The 22,168-nt window shown below is 48.5% G+C and overlaps 1 protein-coding gene across 5 annotated transcripts in view; it reads right to left on the bottom strand.

Moving 5' to 3' along the window:
- LOC116943732 (uncharacterized) overlaps window positions 1-22,168 on the bottom strand; it is a 52,892-nt gene that overhangs the window by 24,384 nt on the left and 6,340 nt on the right. For 4 of the 5 annotated variants that reach the window (XM_076068115.1, XM_076068116.1, XM_076068114.1 and 1 more), the window contains exons 2-4: window positions 14,060-14,389; window positions 8,826-9,011; window positions 444-3,806 (exon numbers count right to left, since the gene is read on the bottom strand). In XM_076068115.1, coding sequence (XP_075924230.1) covers window positions 444-3,806; window positions 8,826-9,011; window positions 14,060-14,357 — 3,847 coding nt within the window. In that variant the 5' untranslated portion in view covers window positions 14,358-14,389. The other variant, XM_076068118.1, reaches the window with a different exon arrangement.

The following is a 22,168-nucleotide window of genomic DNA, read 5'->3' on the forward strand; positions in this document are numbered from 1 at the left end:
CAAATATACAGCAGGCGTCAGGGTCGGGATCGAGCCCACGACTTCCTGTCTACCAGGCGAGGTAGTTAACGCCAACGTGGTGGTGTAATTATTAATCAATTAACATCGATTTTTAATTGTCTAAGCTGATGAGACATGCAAAGACTCGGTGTGTATGAAGCAATACATTTGATTTATATACAGTATATTGTATGTAACGGGCTCACGTTAAAGCTGTAGCGGCTAGAAGCTGCTAAATTCCGATAATTTCACTACAATTTCGGCAACTCAGTGGTTCTTGAATCGAATCGCCATGACATCAAGTCGTGAAAATGCTGCGCTAGACGGCCAGGGGGGTCGCGATTAATGGCTATGCCCCCTCCCACCCCCCCACCCTCCCCCCCCCCCCCCCCCCAGGGTACGTGCATTTGCGCGTGCACGTGGCCGGGCGGGCGCCCAATTACCTCGGTCGGCACGGCGCGCAGTCTTTTCAGTTAGTGACAGATCTGAGAATATGACGTCGGTGGCCACGCTGAGGTCCTCCGTGTCCACGTCCACCTCCGTCGCATTGTCGGCCCCGCCGTCGGCTCGCCGCTCTGCCACGTCCCGCTCGGACGGCTCGTCGAGTGCCTCGGACAGGCTGAAGTCTGCCTCGTCTGCCGTGAGCTCCTCCGTCTCCACCGTGGTCGTCTGGATGACAGTGAGGATGTCCTCCTCGATCATGATCACGGACTCCACCACTTCCGTTGCCATGGGGACCTGTTGGTCTTGCATAGGTGGGTCCTGTGGAAATTCAATTTTCACCTCTGCGCCGACCGCTTCTGGCCGGTCGTCGGTAATCGCACGCTCCCGCTGAAGTGACTCGGCAGCTGTGGTTTTACGTTCTGATTCAACGTCGTTGTCGTCATCGCTGCTGCTGGAGGAGGAGATGAGATGTCCCGCATCTCCTCCACGCGCTTCAGAAGTGACCGACGTGCCGATGATATTGGTCGAAGCAGCCTCGTCATTGACTCCGTCCTGTATGATTGCATTTTCGTTTTTTTCAAAGTCTTCCAATTCAGATGTGTCGTTTGTGATGTCAGCAACGCACGCAGGCATCGATTCTCGCTCGCACTTGAATTCTCCCTCATCCAGGTCACTACTACTACCTTCACCAAATTCTGTCGCAGTCTCAGTCAAACCACGTCTGCCGTCGTTCCGTTCATCCGGCAGGACCCCGGCCATCGTTTCTGAGGGTCTATCAAGCTCATCGTCTCTGCCCTCGCTTTGTGAGATGCAGACCCTGCCCCCCCGTAGATTGCGTGAACTGTCAATGCCATCGGCTAAACTGGTGATGGGCACTTCGAGGGGCCTTTTCTGCCAAGTCGTCTTGGGCACCGCCGCAGTGCATTCCACTTGACTGAGCGCCACCGGACTGGCCACCGTGCCCGGATGCTCATGCCTGCCGAGGTGTTCCACGGCAGGCGGCCCCCCCTGAGGACCGCGTGCTTCCGACGGAATCGCCGCTGCCACTGTGGCCACCGCTTGCCCTTTTGTCTCCGGGTCCGTCTCGCCTTCGGCTTCGCGCCCGCTGGAGGACAAGGCCGATCCCCCCGAGCATTCTGCGCGCTCGTGGGGTGCCAGGGTAATGTCATCGGGCGGCGTCACGCGCGCCCCTTCCGCAGGACTCCCCTTGGCCTGGATTTTTAAATGAACGCTGTCTTCAGTTCCCTCTGCAGTTGCATGACTGCATTCTTGCTTTGGTAGATCTTCATGCTTGTCTGCTTCATGTTCAGGCCCGGGCACATCAAAGTGAACTAAAAACGAATCAACTGTAGACACTTCAGGGCCAATGTTTTTTGGAGGTGACAGCGGAGGGCAGGTGGCCGAGTAGTTGCTGCCGACGGAGCATTTGGGAGAGGCTCCTGCGGGATACTCGGTGATAAAGTGGTCAGAGTAAGTGCTGTTTTCTGAAAGCTTCTCATCGCCGGCACTCGTGACTTCGGGTAGGAACCTGTGTTCTTCCTTGGCGTCGCTATCTGGGGGGTAAGAGGATGGAGGTGACTGTGGGACGTACTCCTCACGACTCAGTTCAAGTATTTCTGGTATATCCTGAGAAGACTGCCGACTGTACTCCTGGTGGAATGACAGGTACTCGTCATCACGCTTGGTTCCATCGCCAGCTGCAGAGCATGGAGGCGAGGTGTGATGTTGGGGCGAGAGTGCCGCCGGTCCGTCCGCTGCGTGATGGGCGTCCTCTGAGGCGTCGTGCGACGCTTCACAATCGTCGGGCAATTTGTCCGCAGCCGGAGCGTTCCCATGGCATTCGCTCTCAGAGTCAGGACCCTCAAACTGCTCTTCACGGAAGCCATCAGAGCGCACTGGAGATTCAACAACACAAGCAGCATCCTCCTCTTCCTCCTCGTTTGGAACTTCTGTTAAGTTGCTCACAATGATGTTAGGAGGAGCCTTTTTGTTGTTTATTTCTGCGTCCGGTTGTTCCAGGAATCGATGTAATTCGTCACGATTCTCAACCTTAGTATTCAGACATAATTTATCTTGAAAGACTTTGTTCGATTCCCTACGAACAGAATGCACCTGATGCTCAGCAAACGACACGTTGGAGTCGATGCAAGTGTTTGTGGACAGTTCTGGGTCATGCGTGGACGTGTCGTCGTCGCATACGAATCCAGTCGACGCAGGACCCTGGCCTTCATCCACCGAGCTCTGACCTTTCGTTGGGTTCAGGATCTCAGTGGGGTTGAGCATCTCAGTGGGGTTCAGGATCTCAGTGGGGTTCAGGATCTCAGTGAGGTTCGGGATCTCAGTGGGGTTGAGCATCTCAGTGGGGTTCAGGATCTCAGTGAGGTTCGGGATCTCAGTGGGGTTGTGCATCTCAGTGGGGTTCAGGATCTCAGTGGGGTTGTGCATCTCAGTGGGGTTCAGGATCTCAGTGGGGTTCAGGATCTCAGTGGGGTTCAGGATCTCAGTGGGGTTGAGCATCTCAGTGGGGTTCAGGATCTCAGTGGGGTTCAGGATCTCAGTGGGGTTCAGGATCTCAGTGGGGTTCAGGATCTCAGTGAGGTTCGGGATCTCAGTGGGGTTGAGCATCTCAGTGGGGTTCAGGATCTCAGTGGGGTTCAGGATCTCAGTGAGGTTCGGGATCTCAGTGGGGTTCAGGATCTCAGTGGGGTTCAGGATCTCAGTGAGGTTCGGGATCTCAGTGGAGTTCAGGATCTCAGTGGGGTTGAGCATCTCAGTGGGGTTCAGGATCTCAGTGGGGTTCAGTATCTCAGAGGGGTTCAGGATCTCAGTGGGGTTCAGGATCTCAGTGGGGTTCAGGATCTCAGAGGGGTTCATTATCTCAGTGGGGTTCAGGATCTCAGTCGCTTCGACTCGTTCCATGGTTGGCAGCAATTTGAGGTCCTCTGCATTTTCTGCGCTTCCGCCTTTGCGATCCGGAATCGTAATTTCTTTAGCGACCTCGGGCTCACGAATGATAACGCCATCCCCTGCTACAGCGCCCTCTGCTTTAGAGGAAGCGGTTTCACTGGAGAATGCCGCTCCTTCGAGGTCACCGCCGTCACGGGCGTCTACTTTAATGCCTGTGAAGGGAGACATCTCAAATCCACGCTTGGCGTCTTGTTCCATCGCGAACTTATGCTCTTCTTCTTCTCCACCGGAAGGCACTTCAGCATATGAACAAGTTTCGCTTTTCTTTGGGATAGGGTTTCCCTCCTTTCCCTCGCTCGAAGTGACATCTGCTTCCAAAGGGTGGGCGGCATTCATCTCAATGTCATGTCCTGGCTTAACACCGGCATCTGCAGGAGTTTCTGTGGGTGGTGTCTCTGTTAAACGACACGAGGCCTGCTCACTTCAGGATGTCGTGATGTATTTATGATAATTATTTTCAATTTATCCTGGTCCAGATAAACTGTGTCATCAGCATGCATGCTTGGTTGTATCTTAAAACGATTACTCTATTACTCAGAGCATAATGATTCATATATATTTAAACAGGAAACCAATAAAGATGCAACGTTGCACCAACATCGGCATGTGATTTGAACCGTTGGCCCAACGTTGGACCAACGATGGATCAACAATGGGAAAACGTTGCATGTTTACCACCAAAGCATACATTTCACATGCACATAGTGTTTACTGTACAACGGCAGCTGTAAATACTTATTGCCATCTAGGAATTTGTTTTCGTTGTAAAGCTGCCCAATATGTAGCACACAAACGTTTGTTAAAATGTGCAGCGCTTCTGTCGATCCGTAGGACTTTCAAGTATTGCGAGATTAGTGGGATGCATTCAAATACTGTATACGGCACAGCAGACGGGTCGACGGGAGAGCACAATGCTGAGGTGTGTGCACCGAGGTCTCAGTGAACTTGGAACGTTAGGCCAACGTTGGCCTGTTTACTCTACTCTTAAAAGTCATTTGATACATTTCAAAACAATTAACCAATAAAGTATATGCAAATACAATGGTAACTTGCAGGTTGTCTCTGTAATGTATTTTTTTGCTAAATTTTACAATGAAATCCAGATAATTTCCAACGTTTGTTTGTGCCTTTAACAATGTACTTACGAATACTCGCAGTGCATTTGATTTGCTTATAAGGGTCATCCAGCACACGTGCCAACGTTGGGGCAACGTTGGGGCAACGTTGGGGCAACGTTGGCACGTTTAGTTGGACCAACGTTGGTCCAATGTTGGGCCTACGTTAGTCCAATGTAAGCCCAACGTTGGACCAACGTTGAACCAACCTAGGCCCAACGTTGGCCCAACGTTGGCCCAGCATTCCGAATTTACTGGGCATGGGCACCACCGTTGCACAGTGGAATATTGTGATTTAAAATACTGCACAGCGCACACAGCGGATGTTTGCAGCAAGTATCTCGTTAAAGATACTCGCAGTGCATTTGATTTCCTTATAAGGGTCATCCAACGTTGGGGCAACGTTGGCACGTTTGGTTGGACCAACGTTGGGCCTACGTTGAGACAGCGTTCCGAGTTTACTGGGCATGGGCACCACCGTTGCACAGTGGAATGATTTAAAATACTGCACAGCGCACACAGCGGATGTTTGCAGCAAGTATCTCGTTAAAGTTAGAAAGAAAAGAACAGCGCGTGCTGTGCGTCAAAGGCTCGTGAATCCACGAGCAGCACAACTGCAAGAGTGGTTGCCCAAAGCACACCCCCGTTCCCCCCGCTCAATCGTCAGAGAGGGAGCGCACAACCCCGTTGCGTAAGACGCGGCAGGCTGGAAGCTCAGGCAAAGCCGTGGGTGAATGCCAGGGGGCAGCGGTTTCCAATAATTGTCTCTGCAGATGCCCTGGAAGTGTTTTCAACATTCTAAATACTTAAATGTATGAGTGCTTTTTTGTTGTTGTTGCAAATGTAGTTAATGTGAACTGCTTTATTGCAGTTTTCTCATAATTGTTAAACAAGGATTGTCGGGCCCTTTGTCAACCACACCGGTCATGGGGATTCTTTAACCGTACTTCAACGCTGAGGGTCGCTAAAGGGGGCGGGTGTGGAGGGACTGGTTCAGACGTCACTCGCACAATGGTGTTGGCCACGGCCGGCGAATCGAATTTAGCTCACCGGGTTCACAGCGCAACTCGCTCAACCAATGCACCACACCCCCTACCTCCCCAATATAGTTTGTAAAAAAAAAATAATGCAGTGGATGGGATGAGGGCATGCGGAAAAATTTGTATTGCTGCTGTGGCTGTGTATCGTTAAGTCATTCACAGTGTCTTTCTAGAACGGACAATGAGTACGTTCAAATCCAAGAGCGTGGTGACTTTGCTTTGGCGAGCAGAAACACTGTCGCACAGAATTATGGAGATGGGGTGGGACGAAGCCATTGCATGCAGGGCCACACGAAAAGGACATCCTCCTGTCATTTGTAACGGTGGTGCGCGTTTGCCCATGTAAAGTTTCCATCAAGCCGGCCAGCAGCGCGCGTTGGTGAAGGGGGTGGTGAGCGTCCTGGATCGGTTTAGATATCGCTCGCCACTGATCTTAGCCACGGTCATTGAATCGAAGTTGGTCATTTGTATGAGAACATCAAATTGGCAAGTCGCTGGACATTTACATCACGATCCACACAAATCGCAGTAACAGCGATGTACCCACCATGGCCCTATAGACGCGGCTCTCGTTCGCCACTTTAGAAAGCCCATGGGGGCTGGTAGGCATTCACACGAGCAGCAAAGAGTCATAATCCTCAGACCTCCTTTGCAAACCCAATGACCGGGCGTCACCTGCAGGACCCTCATTGGAAACCGATACTCCCTAAACGTGTGGACGAAATGAGTGCACGTCCCCAATTCCATGAGTGCAAAGACCCGAGGAGCATACACAGACCTTTGAAGCGGCACTGAAATGATAATCTGAAGGGGCTGAGAGGAAACACACAAGATGTGAATTCACTTGGGCATGTGAGTCGAGGACACCGCGACACACGAAATAATGAATCGAGACAACTCCACAAAGTAAAGGCTACCTATTCTTTGGTTCTTTCGGTAAAGTCTAAGTGACTTTACCGAAAGAACCAAATCATATTTATTCCTAACAATCACGAAAGTTTTAAGTCAAAATTTAAAGTCTACCTCACAGGAGCAGAGACATTCATAGTATGGGGGGGGGGGGCGGGAAAAATGGGCGCAGGTAATGTAGTTTAACATTTTTATAACGTGACATCAAGTTACACAATCAATACGTAACTTGTGAAGTACACGGGAGCTGGATTGTATTTTTGTCCCCTGACTCATGTGGAAGTCAACACAGTTCGCGTCTGGTTACATTCACCACGGCACATCTTCAAAGACCTGGTGAAGGCCTAGAAGAGTGTTCACAGGCCAGGGCTTTTGGATTGGTGAAGTCACTTGGTTGGAAGTAAGAACTGTTTGTGCACTTGTAGGTACATTAAGGGACGTTCTTTTTGCTTCGACACTTATTCACAACTGCGTTTGACCATGGGGTTCGAGAAGCTGCGCATGACTGTACCATGTTTTTTCTCTTCTGGTACAGAATCAATGGAAGACTGCTCGATGGCTAGCTGTGGTCAATGGACGATGTCTCCAGAATGGTTAATCACATGATGCGTCACGGGTGATCTGGCAATTGCTGCCTATTCTGATAAGGAGTTGGAGACCCCCTTGCCGCTGAACTTGCAGCTTGCCGCGATGATGTGGAAACCTTGCCATCGGTCCCACCGAAAACGCGGCAGCTAACCTGGTGGTGCCATCAATGAGCTCCCCCCTCGCTTCATGAGTAATGGTGAGGCTGTGAAGAGGGTGGAGGAATTGACATACTTGGGCTCCCAGTTGGTGGCAGAGGTCTCAATCCGAATTAGGCCAGGCCCATTATCGTGACATCACCTGCCATGATACCTGCGTGGACGCCTGGAAGGCCGCCCCACACAAAATATTTGCATCTTCTTCACCGCAATCATTGCCCTGTCTTCTCTACGCTTGGGAAACCACAGGAGCCACCTTCGAAACTCCGGTTTGTATGAGGCGTCCTGACACTTATACCAATCGCAGTCGCCTTCGTAGGAGCTATCTCGGGTTTACACAGGTCGGTGTGAGGAGCTAACAGTTGCGTTCGCCATAAATACACGGGGCGGGCACATCAATAGGCGGCACATCAATAGGCAAACCGGCCATGTGGCTCAGCGGTAGAGTGAGTGGCTCGCAAATTAAAAGGTGAATTCAAATCCTGGTTGTTCAGGTTGATTCAAGCCATCAATTCTTTCCTGGGCCGATAAAATAGGTACCCCTTTGTGGGGAATCCAATTAGTGGTTTTCTTAAGGATACTCACCCCCGCCATAGGAATGTGTAATTTCCACAACTGGCTCAGGGCCGTAAAAACCAAGATGAGCTCACCTCCTCAATGCTCATTTGAGCAGAAAATCACTTTGACGTATGGTAAACACCAAGACGTAAATTGGATTACGAAAAAAAAACACTTAACATGTGATAGTGTGATCACGTTTGTTATGCGATATTATAAGAAAGAAATAATTAAACATCACTCATGTGTGACGTGTGGTGCTAGAATAATAATCAGCACTTTAAGGGTCCTCTGTACAACACAGTGGTGGATTGTGAATAGACTGAGGTCTTGGGCTGTGGCTATGAAAGGAGGGGTGGGTGAGTGGCTTACCGCTAGACTGCTTCTGAATGTTAATGCACGCTGCAGAAGCTGCTTATAAATATCCACATTCGCAATCGCGCGCTCTCCCCAGATTTGGGCTCAAGGATGCCGGTGTGCGCTTCTCCGCTCTTGTGCACAGCGCCTGGCACGGTCCGAGGAGCCGGGAGGCGTCGTGCCACCACCATTGTTGAACACTCGCAGATCAGAATCATACCCTTGGCGAATTTTAAAATGTATCCTCTTGTAATTTTTTTATTTTTTGTAACCTAGCCAATGCAGTTTTCACTGGTGTGTTTTTTTTTTCCGCTACGCCTCTCACCGCTTCCTATCTGAGAAGTGAGTTAATCGCGCAGGGAATCAGCTGCGGTATCGCGTCGCGCTCACAGCAAAGTGTCTCTTGGTTTGGCCCTGTTTAATCATTTCCAGACACGCGATGAACAGTGACAAGCGTAATGGAGCAGCAGAAGCAACGGCTGCAATGCGCAATGAACGCCGCAAGCGCCAGAAGAAAAAAAAAGCCACCGCCTTAATCTTGCTCTGAAAACAACACGCCATGCCGTACATAACGTCTTCTTCACCTTGACGTACGCCGCTTTGTAATCGAGACGTTCTTTTTCAAAACACAGACCGCCGAAGAGCCCGAAAGCAAACGAGTCATCGCGCAAACGGTTTGGGTCACGACGCACCCTTCTGCAGGGAAATCTTCTGGTAGGCGGCGACCGCCGTCGCCGCCGCCGCCCCCGCCGCCGCCCCGGCACCCGTGTCGGCGTCCTCAGCCGAGCCGCCCGCCTGCAGCGCCGGCTCCGTGGGTCCCGCGTCGGGATCGCCGCCACCCGCCGTGGCTCGCGGCCGCGTCGCTCCCGCGCCACGCTCTGCAGACGCAGAAAGCGAGCGCGGCGGGGAATCGTGAACGGCCGGCCGGCGGGTGGGCGCACGGGAAACGGTCGACGCGCTGCCATCGGCGGAGTGCGTTGTTACAACACACGGCAGTTGCCGTGGCGGTTTGCGAAAAGCCGAAAGCGCAATATCGCGAGCACGAGTCTTCTTGAAGTAGCGCGGGTAACGTAGCGTGCGCAGTAAATTCTACGTTAAACCGCGAGCGTGGAAACTGCGACTCATACGTCGTAAATTTGCGTGAAGCCATCACGTCGGTACAATGCCAATTTTGCAGCTATAATCCTCCGCCATATGGCGGAGCGAATGAAATCAACTTGTTCACGTCAGCAAACTATGCCCACTGATTGTTGTTTCACCTCAGCTCTCGTGACAGCTGAGGTTTTGACATCCAATGGCACTGGCGGTGATCTCCGGCGGAAACGTCGCAGCAGAACATTCTCGACGGTCCGAGGAGCCGGGAGGCGTCGTGCAACCGCCATTGTTGAACACTCGCAGATCAAAATCATACCCACGGCGAACTGTCACATTTATCCTCTTGTAAGTGTGATTTTATTTTGGTAACCTAGCCAATGCAGTGTTTACTGGTGTGTTTTTTTCCGCTACGCCTCTCACCACTTCCCATCTGAGAGTGAGTTAATCACGCAGGGCATCAGCCATCGTGTCGCGCTCACTGCAGAGTGTCTCTTGGTTTGGCCCTGTTTAATCATTTTCAGACGCGCAATGAACAGTGACAAGGGTAATGGAGCAGCAAAAACACCTATATTATTGATTCTCAAAATGTCACTTTGCTTTTCAAAATTCTCCGGTTTGCTTCAATTGGCAAAGTTGACCATGTGATAACTTGAATGTGTTGGCTTTAGGGCGATGGAGGTTCAAAATAATATTTTAAAAACATTATACCTAAAGAACCTCACCAAAAATACATGAATTATGAATCTTAACATTAAATTTTGATTTAAAGCTTTCGTGACTGCAGTGATTCATATTCTTGGTTCTTTCGGTAAAGTCACGTTGAAGGGAAACAATAAAATAATATATATTTATTCATATTCTTGGTTCTTTCGGTAAAGTCACATTGTAGGGAAACAATAAAATAATAAATATATGATAAATAATAAATATATTATATATTATTTTATTGTTTCCCTTCAATGTGACTTTACCGAAAGAACCAAGAATATGAATCTTAACATTCTTCATGAAAGCCTACTATAACATGTTATTCTGTATTTGATATTTTATACTCATGTGACATGTTGTTTGTCGTTTATTGTGAAATTTCGGTCACAGTTCCTATGATCACTGTTACATTGCTTTTATGGCTTTATTTTGGTGATTTCGAAACGTTTTTTGGTTTGGCCATGTTTGTTTGTTGTAGTACGGAGTTAAACTGATGGCTTTAATCTAAGTTGTCTTGTGGTTGTTGTTGTTTGACTTGCATCCCACTGGGATTTTTGCACACAGCGTTGGTGTACGGTGCTTTTTCTGGAAGATTTTGCTGGTTTTTTTCCTGGATTTTTCTGTTTGCGCATAGTCACTTTAAGATGTTTTTTTGTTCATGTTTTTTTGTTTGTTGCAGTTGCACCCGATTCAAGAGCCGAATGGCTCACAGGGCTATACCAAATAAATGAAACTGAAAACTGAACTCCCGTACATAGCCAAACGCGCTAATAGGAGGTGCAGGGGAATGACAACAACACTAAACACACAAAAAGCAGCAAATCGTTCATCTGCCAGACTTTGACAAATACAACTTAAGTTGATGATTACTAAACTCAATGATTCTCTACAAAGTACAATATCCTGCATTGTATATATACATACTGTGCACAGTGTATGCATCGTATATTGTTTTATATATTTAGTATTGTTAAGGCTGTCGTGTGCAATGCAGTAGCAAGGCTAAGATTAACCAGAGCTTTGCACGCTTTGTCATTGCAAGGATTTTTATCTGTGCATTCAACTGTTCTCGATGCGCTGCATTATTAGAATGCGCCACCTGCCATACACGTGACTCAACCATCCTATGGAAAAATAAGAATAGGTTTAACCCTTTCTGGCAAAATAAAACAGGAGGTGTTAAGATGTTCAAACACCAAATAGATAACTTTTAGCAAGGAATCTAGTGTGCAGTAACCACGCGGACGTTGGGTGAACATGCAAACGAACAAACTGTGATAATTAGATGGCATCGTCTTTGAAACTGATTGGCCTACACCAGAGGCAGCCTTCTTTATAACGCCAAAGGCGAACAGTACAAAGACAATGCACGTATCGGCATTTATCGCTCGGGGTGAGCTCCACCAAAGAAGCACGTGCAGTTGTGCTAGAGTCACGGCGATGCCGTCAATTACTCCAGCAGAAACCCCCCAAAAAGCATTGTACAAACCATTACATGAATAAATACAGTGACGGATATTGCGATTTTTATGATTGAGTTTTGTTTTCGTAAATATATTTATGGGGGGGGGGGCAAACATAAAAATGTGGAAGCAAAATTAAATGAGCCAGGATAATTACGATATTTTAAAATATGGACGGTAGGAGGGGCGTGGAGGTTTATATCGTACGACACTGAACAATCTGAGTTTCGCCTCAACACGGCTGCCCCCGTAACGGGGGAGGGACGGCAGCACCCCGTGGAACCAATTCTCACACCTGGAACGCAAGCATGTCATGGTTATTGCATTCAGCCCAAAGGCAATCACCCACTAAACGTGGAACGTTGGCCCAACGTTCCATATTTACTGGGAGGGTATCTTAAATGGGGGGGACTTGCCAAGAATGTGCATACCAGACATGGTTGGAGACAATATAAACAATCCTTGAGGTTCATATTCTTGGCTCTTTCGGTAAAGTCACGTAGAAGGGAAACAATACAATAATAAAAATATAAAACAATGCAATTCTCACGACGTTTCGACTGCAACGCATGCAATCATCATCAGGTGTGAAAACCACAGCAAGAATTTTTTTTAAAAAGTGGCGGTTATTTTTAACGTTAGCACCACGGAGAGCGATTTGACAGTTTATTCAGATGGACGAGTCCATCTATGTTCGGAAAAGAGGAGGGGGGGGACGAAAATAATAGATGCGGTCTGAAAGCCACCGTAAGCGTGAATATGTGGATAGCCTCATGAACGAATCTGTCATGGTAGCCAGATGGCTTGCAGAGAACCTCTGTCTTGGAGAAGTCAATGTCATGTGAACCTACTGAATTATAACAGCGATCTGCCACGGCCGAGGTGTTGGTCCTACCGTGTTTCCCTTCTACGTGACTTTACCGAAAGAACCAAGAATATGAATCCCTGCAGTCACGAAAGCTTTAAATCAAAATTTAATCCTTGAGGTATTTAAATTTGAACCCAACCATGTTGAAGTAACCTATATTTCCCCATGCCCTATGTGTATTACAAACTTCAATTTGAACTGGAGTTGAACGTCTGCACATTAATTTACCTATTGCAACAGTGTAGCACTCTATACGTGTCCATTTCATCTCACTCCACTGCTGGTTGTGCAGTCACAACCACAGTTAAATATACACAGTATCATAGTATACATTACTGTACTACACCCAGCCGGTGGCTTCATGGCTCGGAGCTGGCATTGCCGAGATCATGTGTTTGATTCTAGATTTCACCCGCCTGTGATTAAGCTGGGTTCTCAAGTGCAGTGAGTTGATGGTCTCAGCCTGGTCACCAATAACTTGCGCGCAAAAAATGGAGTTACGTAATGAAAATGTGTTGCGCAATCACCGACGGTGTGGTTTATTAGGCTCATGAAGGGACCTCGGAGGTAGCTCCGTGATATCCACTTCCGTGAGCTGCCCTTTAGCACAGTGGTTGCACTGCTGTGAGAGACCGATATCACAATGAGCACGGTTGGCACATCCGATTAGCACGGTTAGCTACGTATGGTGCAAAAAAAGTGCAACATACGTGCTGTGCGCACAATTGGGATAACATTGGCGAGAAAGACAAAGTAAATAAACCAACGGTATTATTATTATTATGCTTTTGTGGACGAGAGATCCGCCATGGATATAGATTTCTGTTGCGTCATCTGTAATTGTTGCCTGTAGCTTCCTAACAAAAGTGTCAATTAAAATGTTATCAATTTATTATTGTTATCAATTTATTATTTTATTCTCATTCTACGTGACTTTACCGAAAGAACCAAAGAATATCATTCAAACCTACGAATAAGTGTGAATAGTCAGATGCATTTCTCCCGGACTTCTAGTTCACTGCTGTTATCCACGCAAAAGCACGGATAAAATAACGGACAATGGGATAAGAGGAAAATTCATGGATACACTTGGGGTGGAGGATAATATAATCATCATAGACGAGAATAAAATATGTTTATTTTACCAGGTAAGACTCACTGAGCTATGTAGCTTTTTTTCAGAAGCGACCTGGCCACCAATGAAAGCTCAACGAAGTGGCTTATAACGTGGAAATTTATAGCAGCCAAATACTCTAAATGCACTTTCATTCTAAATTTGTAGGGAAAAACCCGATGACCGGGAGAATAATCCATGCGAGCACGGGGAGAACACGCAAACTCCAAATATACAGCAGTCGTCAGGGTCGGGATCGAACCTACGACCTCCATACCAGGCGAGGTAGTTAACATCTCGCCACCGTGGCACCGAGGAAGAGGAGGTCAAAGGAGGGAGGATAATAGGAGTTTCACTACTGTGTATCATCAAGCATTGAATAGCTGATAATTATTACAGCTGATTTCAGGATCTATTTCTGTCATATATACGAAAAAAACTATGAGTATATGGGTATCAGCATTATATATATTTTTTATTAATCAACGACTATCTTAGCTTTCGAACGTTGCCTTCAAACGTTGCCTGCGGTATAATTGCCACCGTATGACTGCCACAGTATATTGCGACGGCAATAGAAACGATACGAGGCAAAGCAAGGCGACCTCCGCGTGCCTTGCGCCACGTTTGCTGACATTTTAGAGCAACCCCCTCTCCCCTGTAGACACAGAAACTCACGTCTTTGATCTGTTGCAGCAACGGCAGCAGTGGCGGTGGCGGCGGCGGCGGTGGCAGCGTCAGATTGCGGGGTCACGTTCCATGGCAATCCGTTCTCTCTGCCTGCCCGGTTCTGCTCCGTTTCCTGCTCTTTGGCTTGCCGGTCGTCGTGTGAGTCGCTGCTGCTGCTGCCCCTGCCGCTGCTGCTGCTGCTGCTCCACGTCCCCTCACCACCACCGCCGCCGCCTTCCGCTGTCTCCTCTTCCATCGCGTTCGTTGCCGGCGCGTGCAACGGGTCTGGCTGCTGTTGGTCGCACATGCCTCGTCGCTAGATTTCCATAGGGAAGTTTTCTGCAAGCACAGCAACAAAAACGGATAACAACGCGTAGGTTCAACGCCAGCGAGCCGGGTAAGTGGCCGCAGAGCAGTAGGTTTCTGATGGAGGGCCGCATTTTTTGAGAATGATGTCTCTTCACAAAGGGCGTCTCAACAATTCTGAAAGAGACGTACCGAAACGTAATCAACGCTAACCTGGGCTAGGAGGCAGCTGTCGAGGACTGGTTTAAGGCAATCGACCTTACAAACAAGTGGAGCAGAATGGAGTGTGGTAACTCCAGAGAAGGGTTCTTCAACAATATATTTGTTTTCCCGGTGAGCCAGACAAATAAAGTTGGGTGTGCTGGCTAGGCGCGTGGACCCTAATAGCCATTTTCTATACTTTTGAGGCATAATAAATGATAAAAGAACACTTACGACCCAGGAACAACAATCGTGTTACATAGTTGGCAACAAAAGGCATGGATGAAGCGGTCAACATCACAATAGGCAAGATAGGTCATACATCGAGAAATGTTACACAACGTGAACAGGGGGCAACCTTCACAGTACGGTAAACCATCTCTCTCTCTCTCTCTGTGTGTCCCGTGAGGGTTATGTTCTTGAAAACGCACGCGAATGCACAAAACTTGGTTTCAATGGGGGGAAACGTGGTCCCGTTGGAATGAGTGAACATGGGGTGGGGGGGGGGGGATGGTAAATGTTTAATCGCAATGACTACGATAAATAAATTATACATTATGAAGAACAATGTAGTTTTTTTTAATTACCTTTGATGATGATGATTTGACGACGATGGAGGTGGTAGTGGTGGTGATGGTGAGGAATTCAGGAGGGTGAATGCGTGGTAGATGCACGGTGTTTGATAACAACGCCGCACAGCGCTGTTATCATTCTATCACTCTGGGGGGGGCAGCGCTAGCCTGCAACACTTTCCCTCATTAAAAATAAGACATTTGCCTTCTTTTTAATCATGGACCTCACACAGTCGACTCATTTGCACCAAAAATGTAGGCCGACCACAGACGCACTCTTACCGGTATCTGGCCTACGTCTAACACGTTCACTTTTTCACCAAAAACTCATCATCACTTTCTTTTTTTTCAGCAGACGCAATTGCCACTCTCACCGGCCGCTTGCGAACCACGCTTAATGGCAATTAACAAGCAAGTATGTACTGCGTAAAAGTACAAAAAATGCACAATAGCGAGTTTCGGGCGTGATGACTGCGAAACTTTGTCTCCCTCGTAGCGAAGTGAGCACATCGCACCAGGTACTCATTTGATGCCGAGTCGACCTAGGAGGGCAGGCTCAAGACCGGTTCAGATCATCGTTACTCGTGTTGGCAGTGAGCGGGAATCGAACGCGGGTCGCCGGGTTTTGTAGCGCAGCGCGCTAACCGCGACTCTGCAGTGACTCTTCACTCAACATGCACTGCACACACACAGACACACGTGACACGCGGCTTGCATTAACACAGTCTAGATGGTGATGCTGCCACGTTGGCGTATATCTACAAACAGTCAACACGTCGCCGTGCTGTCAATGACAGCACGGCTTGTGGTGCGCGCAACGTTCCGAGCCATGGCCCTTCATCACGAAGCTACACTTCTCAACAACAACAACAAACAGCAGCAGCAGCCGCTGCCATTCGCCACTCGGAGTCTGTGAAGTCACCTCGTGCCGGGCAGGGGCGTAATGAGGTCGCGAGGCGACCGCAAGACCCAAGGTTGGGGTCGACCGCACTCGAGATGACCGTCAGACGCACCCCAGACGTGCGCCCACCAAAACTGTGTGTCCACTTGCCGCGGCTTATCCGCCCGGTTTTCCGCTTTGCGCACGCTGTCTGCTGTATGTATTTACGGTAGCCGTGTTGACGACAAACAGCAAAAACAATAAGCGTTGCGCGCGCGCACACGCAAACAATTCTTCCGTTACCCTTTTGGAGTCTGTTGCAGCCGGGACGTAAAGACTCGGAGCCGTCGGCGATAGCTCGCACGAGCCGTGGCACCAGCGGCTGCCCTTTCAACTAAACGACTAAACTTTATTTTTTATTTTACCAGGTAAGGCCCACTGAGCTATATAGCTCCCCCTTTTTTTAAATCAGAAGCGATAGGATACGCGGGCAGATGGTGAAAACGTGAAACTCAAGGGGACCCCCCCCCCCCAGTGTGAGTTCGGAACTGGGGGGGGGGCGGCTAAAGCTGCGACGACGTGGTGAAGAGAGCTGTGAAGTTAAAGTTCATTGAGTCGACGATTTAGAGAAAAACGGCCATGGAAATGTCGGCTTTTGTGGCACGTAAGCCAACTCTGCTTATTAGCTTGTACGACGGGATAAGAACTTGTGTTTAGCAAGGCACGACAATGTTTTTGTTCGATGCCAAACTCGAACTGCGGTCCATACAGCAGTTGTGTGTGTTTTTTTATTTGCAGCCATCAATCCCGCCATCGTTTCTCAAGCGCCGTTAACCACCCCCGCTTATCAAAGCCACTGGCCCAGTGTTCGGCCCAACCCTCGTGAAATATCTTAAGAGCCTCGTAAAATATCTCAGAGCTTCGTGAAATATCTTAGAGCCTCGTGAAATATCTTAGAGTCTCGTTAAATATCTTAAAGCCTCGTGAAATATCTGAGAGCTTCGTCAAATATCTTAGAGCCTCGTGAAATATCAGAGCCTCGTGAAATATCTTAGAGCCTCGTGAAATATCTTAGAGTCTCGTGAAATATCTTAGAGCCTCGTGAAATATCTTAGAGCTTCGTGAAATATCTTAGAGCCTCGTGAAATATCTTAAAGCCTCGTGAAATATCCTAGAGCCTCGTGAAATATCTTAGAGCCTCGTGAAATATCTCAGAGCCTCGTGAAATATCTTAGAGCCTCGTGAAATATCTTAGAGCCTCGTGAAATATCTCACAGCCTCGTGAAATATCTCAGAGCCTCGTGAAATATCTTAGAGCCTCGTCCAATCCGGCTGGCATCCTACCTGGACATTCAGGCGGTTACCAGGTGAGGAGAAGTGTAACCGAGTGCGCTGCGGTGCCTAGGAGATGTTAACTCCCTCGCCTGGTGCACAGGAGGTCGTGGGTTTGATCCCAACCTTGACGCTCGCTGTATATTCGGAGTTTGATTCTACGTTATATTGAAAACAAAAATAAATAAAGTTAGATGAGTTAATAAAACCCCATGTATGAATGTGAAATGACTCCTATCGTGACTATGAATACCGTATACGTCGTGGTGGAAATGCACAGGGAGATTCGAGCTTGCGTTATAACAATCATTGATTCAACGTGCCAGTAAACGACGGGTATGCCGTACCAGCGCTCCACAGAACACCAGCCGTGAACAGCGGCGCTTTTCAGAACGGTTCCCTATTCCTACGCTACAAAGTTGCCACAGAGGGAAGTCACAGCAGTGACCATGGGCTGTGCAGCGCTGGCACATGCTGGCACTTCTGCATTTACATTGACCACTACGATGTCTGTGTACGTCCGCCGTACGGGGCAGACGCGCTAGGTAACGGCAGAACCGTCTCTTACAGAATTTAATATTCACGCCCCGGAGCCACCCTTATCGCTCAGAGTGGCCCGTGTTTATAAATAACAAAAAATAAGTCGAGGCGGGCCATGTGTTCATCGGACCTGTCTTCGACCTCTGCGACAGTTTGGAAGTCAATGTCTCGTTTTTCGTTAAATTTCACTTTATTTTGGTGTTAAACTCCAGTCCGTTCTCCTGTCACGCCGCGTGTTGTTGCCAATTGGGTGCAACGTCGATGAATGCATCCGTGAAGACATTTTAGAACGCGGTTTCGAATCGGATATAACGCGATTGAGTGAACGGAACTGCGTCGCGCGAGTAGGGGATAAGCGCTCGTACGGCTGCCTCGGCGTAGCATCGCACGAGGCATTGGGATGCTGCTGGATGCTTCTAGATGCTACCCACGCACCTCAGTCTTTGCTTAGCCTGCGTACGCACCTCACGTGTTATCGCGGGCCGTGCTGTACTTGATTAAAAAGCGATTTTTCCATAACGTGGTGTTTCTCAGGAATGCAACTACCGCGTTTATAGGAGAGAACACACTGCTGTTGTCTGACACAGTTAAATTACCAACAAGCACTCCTCCACGATGCTTTGAGCATTTTTATTTTTTTGGTTAAAAGCTGTTAACCGAGTCATTTCACATCCTTCACCGTTTCTCTTTCCACCCTCGTCCACGGCTACGTTTAATATCGCTTAGCGACTAACAATGCAAGGCGAAATTTTCACTCATTTTCATGTTTTTACGTCATAAATCAATTATATTGTCAAACTAAAACACAGTAATTATAAAAGAACAAGTAAAAATCAACAATATAAAAAATTATGATGAAAAATGCCTGTCACGTTGCTGTTTTCGAAACCTTCTAACCTCGAAGCCATTAATATTGTGTTTCAATAGGCTCTTTCTCTCTTTGTTAACAACACAAATATCCATTTATTTATCTCACAAGGCTTGCCTCCAGAGACTTTGCGGACGCCTACTGCTTGACATGTTTGACCATTTGGGGAGTATTCTTACATCGCGATTTTTCCATAACGCGGTGTTCTTCAGAACCACAACTACCACGTTATAGTAGAACACGACTGTATTAATATTTTACCAGGTAAGTCTCACTGAGCTAAATAGATATTTTTTAGAAGTGACCTGGCCGCAAATGATAGCTCAACGAAGTGGCTTATCACGTGGACATTTACAGCAGCTACAGATACTCTAAACGCGTGTTTCTAGATGTGGAGGGAAAAACCGGAGGACCCGGAGAAAAGTCCACGCGACTACAGGGAGAACATTCAAACTCCGGAAATGCAAATTGTCAGGGTCGAACCCACGACCTCCTGCATACCAGGCGACCGTGTCTCATACCGAAGCTGCCAGAATCCTGCCATGCCCTCGAACGCTGCTGCTGATCTGTAATATCCTCAGCTACCGACGGTTGGGTGTCTATCTGGGCGAACAAGTCAGTTCATCTCGCACCCCGAATAACGGGATTCCCCAGGGATCTGTGTTCCAACAACTAATCAACCGACACACGCGTGACACGCCACGGACATCGTTCACGCAAGTCCACGCACATCGTCCCACCGTGTACGCGGACGACGTGGTCCTGGCCACGCAAGCTCACAGCCTCGGTGCGGTGGAAGCCACTCTCAACTCGAACCCCCAACATCATGGCGGAGCCCTTCCGACGGTGGCGCCTGAGACCAGACCCAGGTAAATAGACCGTCTCGGCGTTTCATCTCCGACGACGGCGCCAACACCACCACCACACCGTGCGTGCTCTCAACATGACCCGAGGTTCACCAATCTTGGCGTGAAAACTCGAGCACACGCTGGCTTTTAACGAACACCTGAAACATTCCGACGGGTACAACCAAGGCGAGCTGGGGGTGGATGCCTTAGTGCTGTGGACATCGGCCACTGCCCTTGGCGGACTCAGCTGCAGACAACTGTGACCCAGAGTGAACAAAAAGCCGCCACTGTCGACTCGTCGACACGCGATTTAACGTCACAATGCGCACCATTGTGGCAAATTAAAACGATAGATACACGCCAATGCAATTGGTTTTCTTGTGCTGTCAGACATCGCACCATCGTACGTCCATTGTAACGCTGCGACGATTCACGAACTGCACCGATCAGAAGCTGGACCGATGCCCCGCCGATCGTCGACGATGTGACCAACATCCCGAGTGGCGCGAACTCGGTGCAACGCGAAGCTCGCCATCGAAACGACGTGGACCAGCTCGTGAGCTTTAAGCGAAGTGGCCCAGCGTAGCCGGTGTGAGCTCGCCAGTGATGAATCAAATGTATAATTGTGCACTCTGCTAATAGCTACGGGTAGCCAGGTGCGTTTTAAACATTATTATTTAAGTGAATGCAATGGTGATAAAGGATTGGACCCCGAGCCCGACGTGCATATTAGAGTACTGGGCATGCGCCCAATTTAGATTTTGGGCGGATTTTGTACTGATAAATTGAGCTGCGGTGTTGTGACGTGGAGGGTGTTTGCCGTTCCACAAACCCCTGGTGATCAGCTGTTGTGGAGCCGTCCACTTCTCCGGAGGACAGAACACAACTCAGAGTCCCTACTCATCGTCTCCTAACTTTATTATGTTTTTATTGTTTGCTGTTGTTGTTGTTGTTTATTTAGCTGAACTGTCCCCCTCGCAAGAGTTCAGGACGGGAGGAGAGGGGATAGAGCGGACCGGCTACTCCCACAAACAACCTGCTCAGCGTGCCCACTACCACGCACTGCATGGCTACGATCTTCCACGGAAGCATTGGTCAGCACTTAACCGTATCCGCACAAACCGCAGAAGCATGCGGTGGAAACCTCGCTCGCAGGTGAAATAACTGAGGCCGCTCTCCTGTGCGCAACTGCGGGGCTACGAACTCCAAACGATTGACCGCGCAACTTCGCACCGACCCAAATGTAAACTTGAAGGCGGTGCATTTGCGGGTATCTGCAATTCACCAGCTCCAAGACAAAGCAGTAGAATGTCTAAAGCACTTGCAAGTGGACCTCTAATAGTTGCCCTTCGTATAGGTCATGCTAAAGAATGCATGGTCACGTGTGCGCGGTGAAGAGCCATGCTCCCTAATTACGTTTTTATTCCACTTTACCTTGGCACGAGTAAAACAGCATTGTCGATGGGAAACCTGGTTACGCAATCAAAGCCTGCTTTTTACACTTCTGACCTGATGCAGGGCAGCGATGTGGCTCCCCGTGTGGTGCGAATGGCCGCTGTTGAATCATTAACGGCGGCGAGAAGCAACAGAGGCTGCGATCCCGCATCCTGTAACCCCTTTTTGGGGAACGCGTTTTTTTCTTCTTCTTCTTCTTCAGATTTTTGTTTCACAATGAGAATAAAAATAACGATGACAATGTAATGTAGGGTTTGTAAGACGCACAGTTGTCGTTCGAGCAGAGAATGATTCAGAGGCGCAGAGAACCACTGACAATGTAGGAGCGCTGCCCGATTGGGCGTGATCATTTCTTGTTCCCAAGCTTTTGTAGTCCTCATTTTGAGACGTTTGGCCAACTCCGTGAGCAAGTGTTCATACATGGGGGAGGAAAATGCTGTGCCCGAAGGTGTGCGGAGGGACACCACGCAATCCCCATACACGTGGCACCTCGGTGGCGAGATATTAACTCCGTCGTCTTTCATGCAGGAGGTCGTGGCTTCGATTCCTCGACCCTGACGCCTGTATATTTGCAGTTTGCATGTCTCTCTCTCTCCCCGTGGTCGCGTGGATTTTTCTCCGGGTCCTCCGGTTTTTCCCTCCACATTTAGAATCAACATGCGCTTCGAGTATTTGGCTGCTAGAAATTTCCACGTGATAAGCCACTTCGTTGGACTAGCTATCATTTGTGGCCAGGTTGCTTCTGAAAAAAGAGCTGTAAAGCTCAGTGGGCTTTAACTGGTAAAATAAAATAAAACGTTGAGTAAATACTTTTCAGTAAAATTGAACACCTTTTCCGTATTGCCATCATGCCCCTCTCACGTAAATCACCGCAACTACTCCTGTGTGTAGCGCATTGTAAACCATACTCTCTATACATCAGTTGTACACTAATAAATAGAGGACTTCGCTATTTCAGAATCACCAGAATCTGTATTGAGGCTGCAGGAGGGATCTGATGAGCTATGAAGATCTTTTTCACCGGGGCCGAACGTATCACAGTGCACTTTTCTTTCACACGTTTCTCGGACGCGTCGCACGGTGACATTTCAACAAATGAAACTGACCCAAATCACC

This window comes from Petromyzon marinus, chromosome 19, assembly GCF_048934315.1.
Source record: "Petromyzon marinus isolate PM22_M1 ecotype Great Lakes invasive population chromosome 19, UKy_Petmar_22M1.pri1.0, whole genome shotgun sequence".
NCBI classification, from domain to species: domain Eukaryota; kingdom Metazoa; phylum Chordata; class Hyperoartia; order Petromyzontiformes; family Petromyzontidae; genus Petromyzon; species Petromyzon marinus.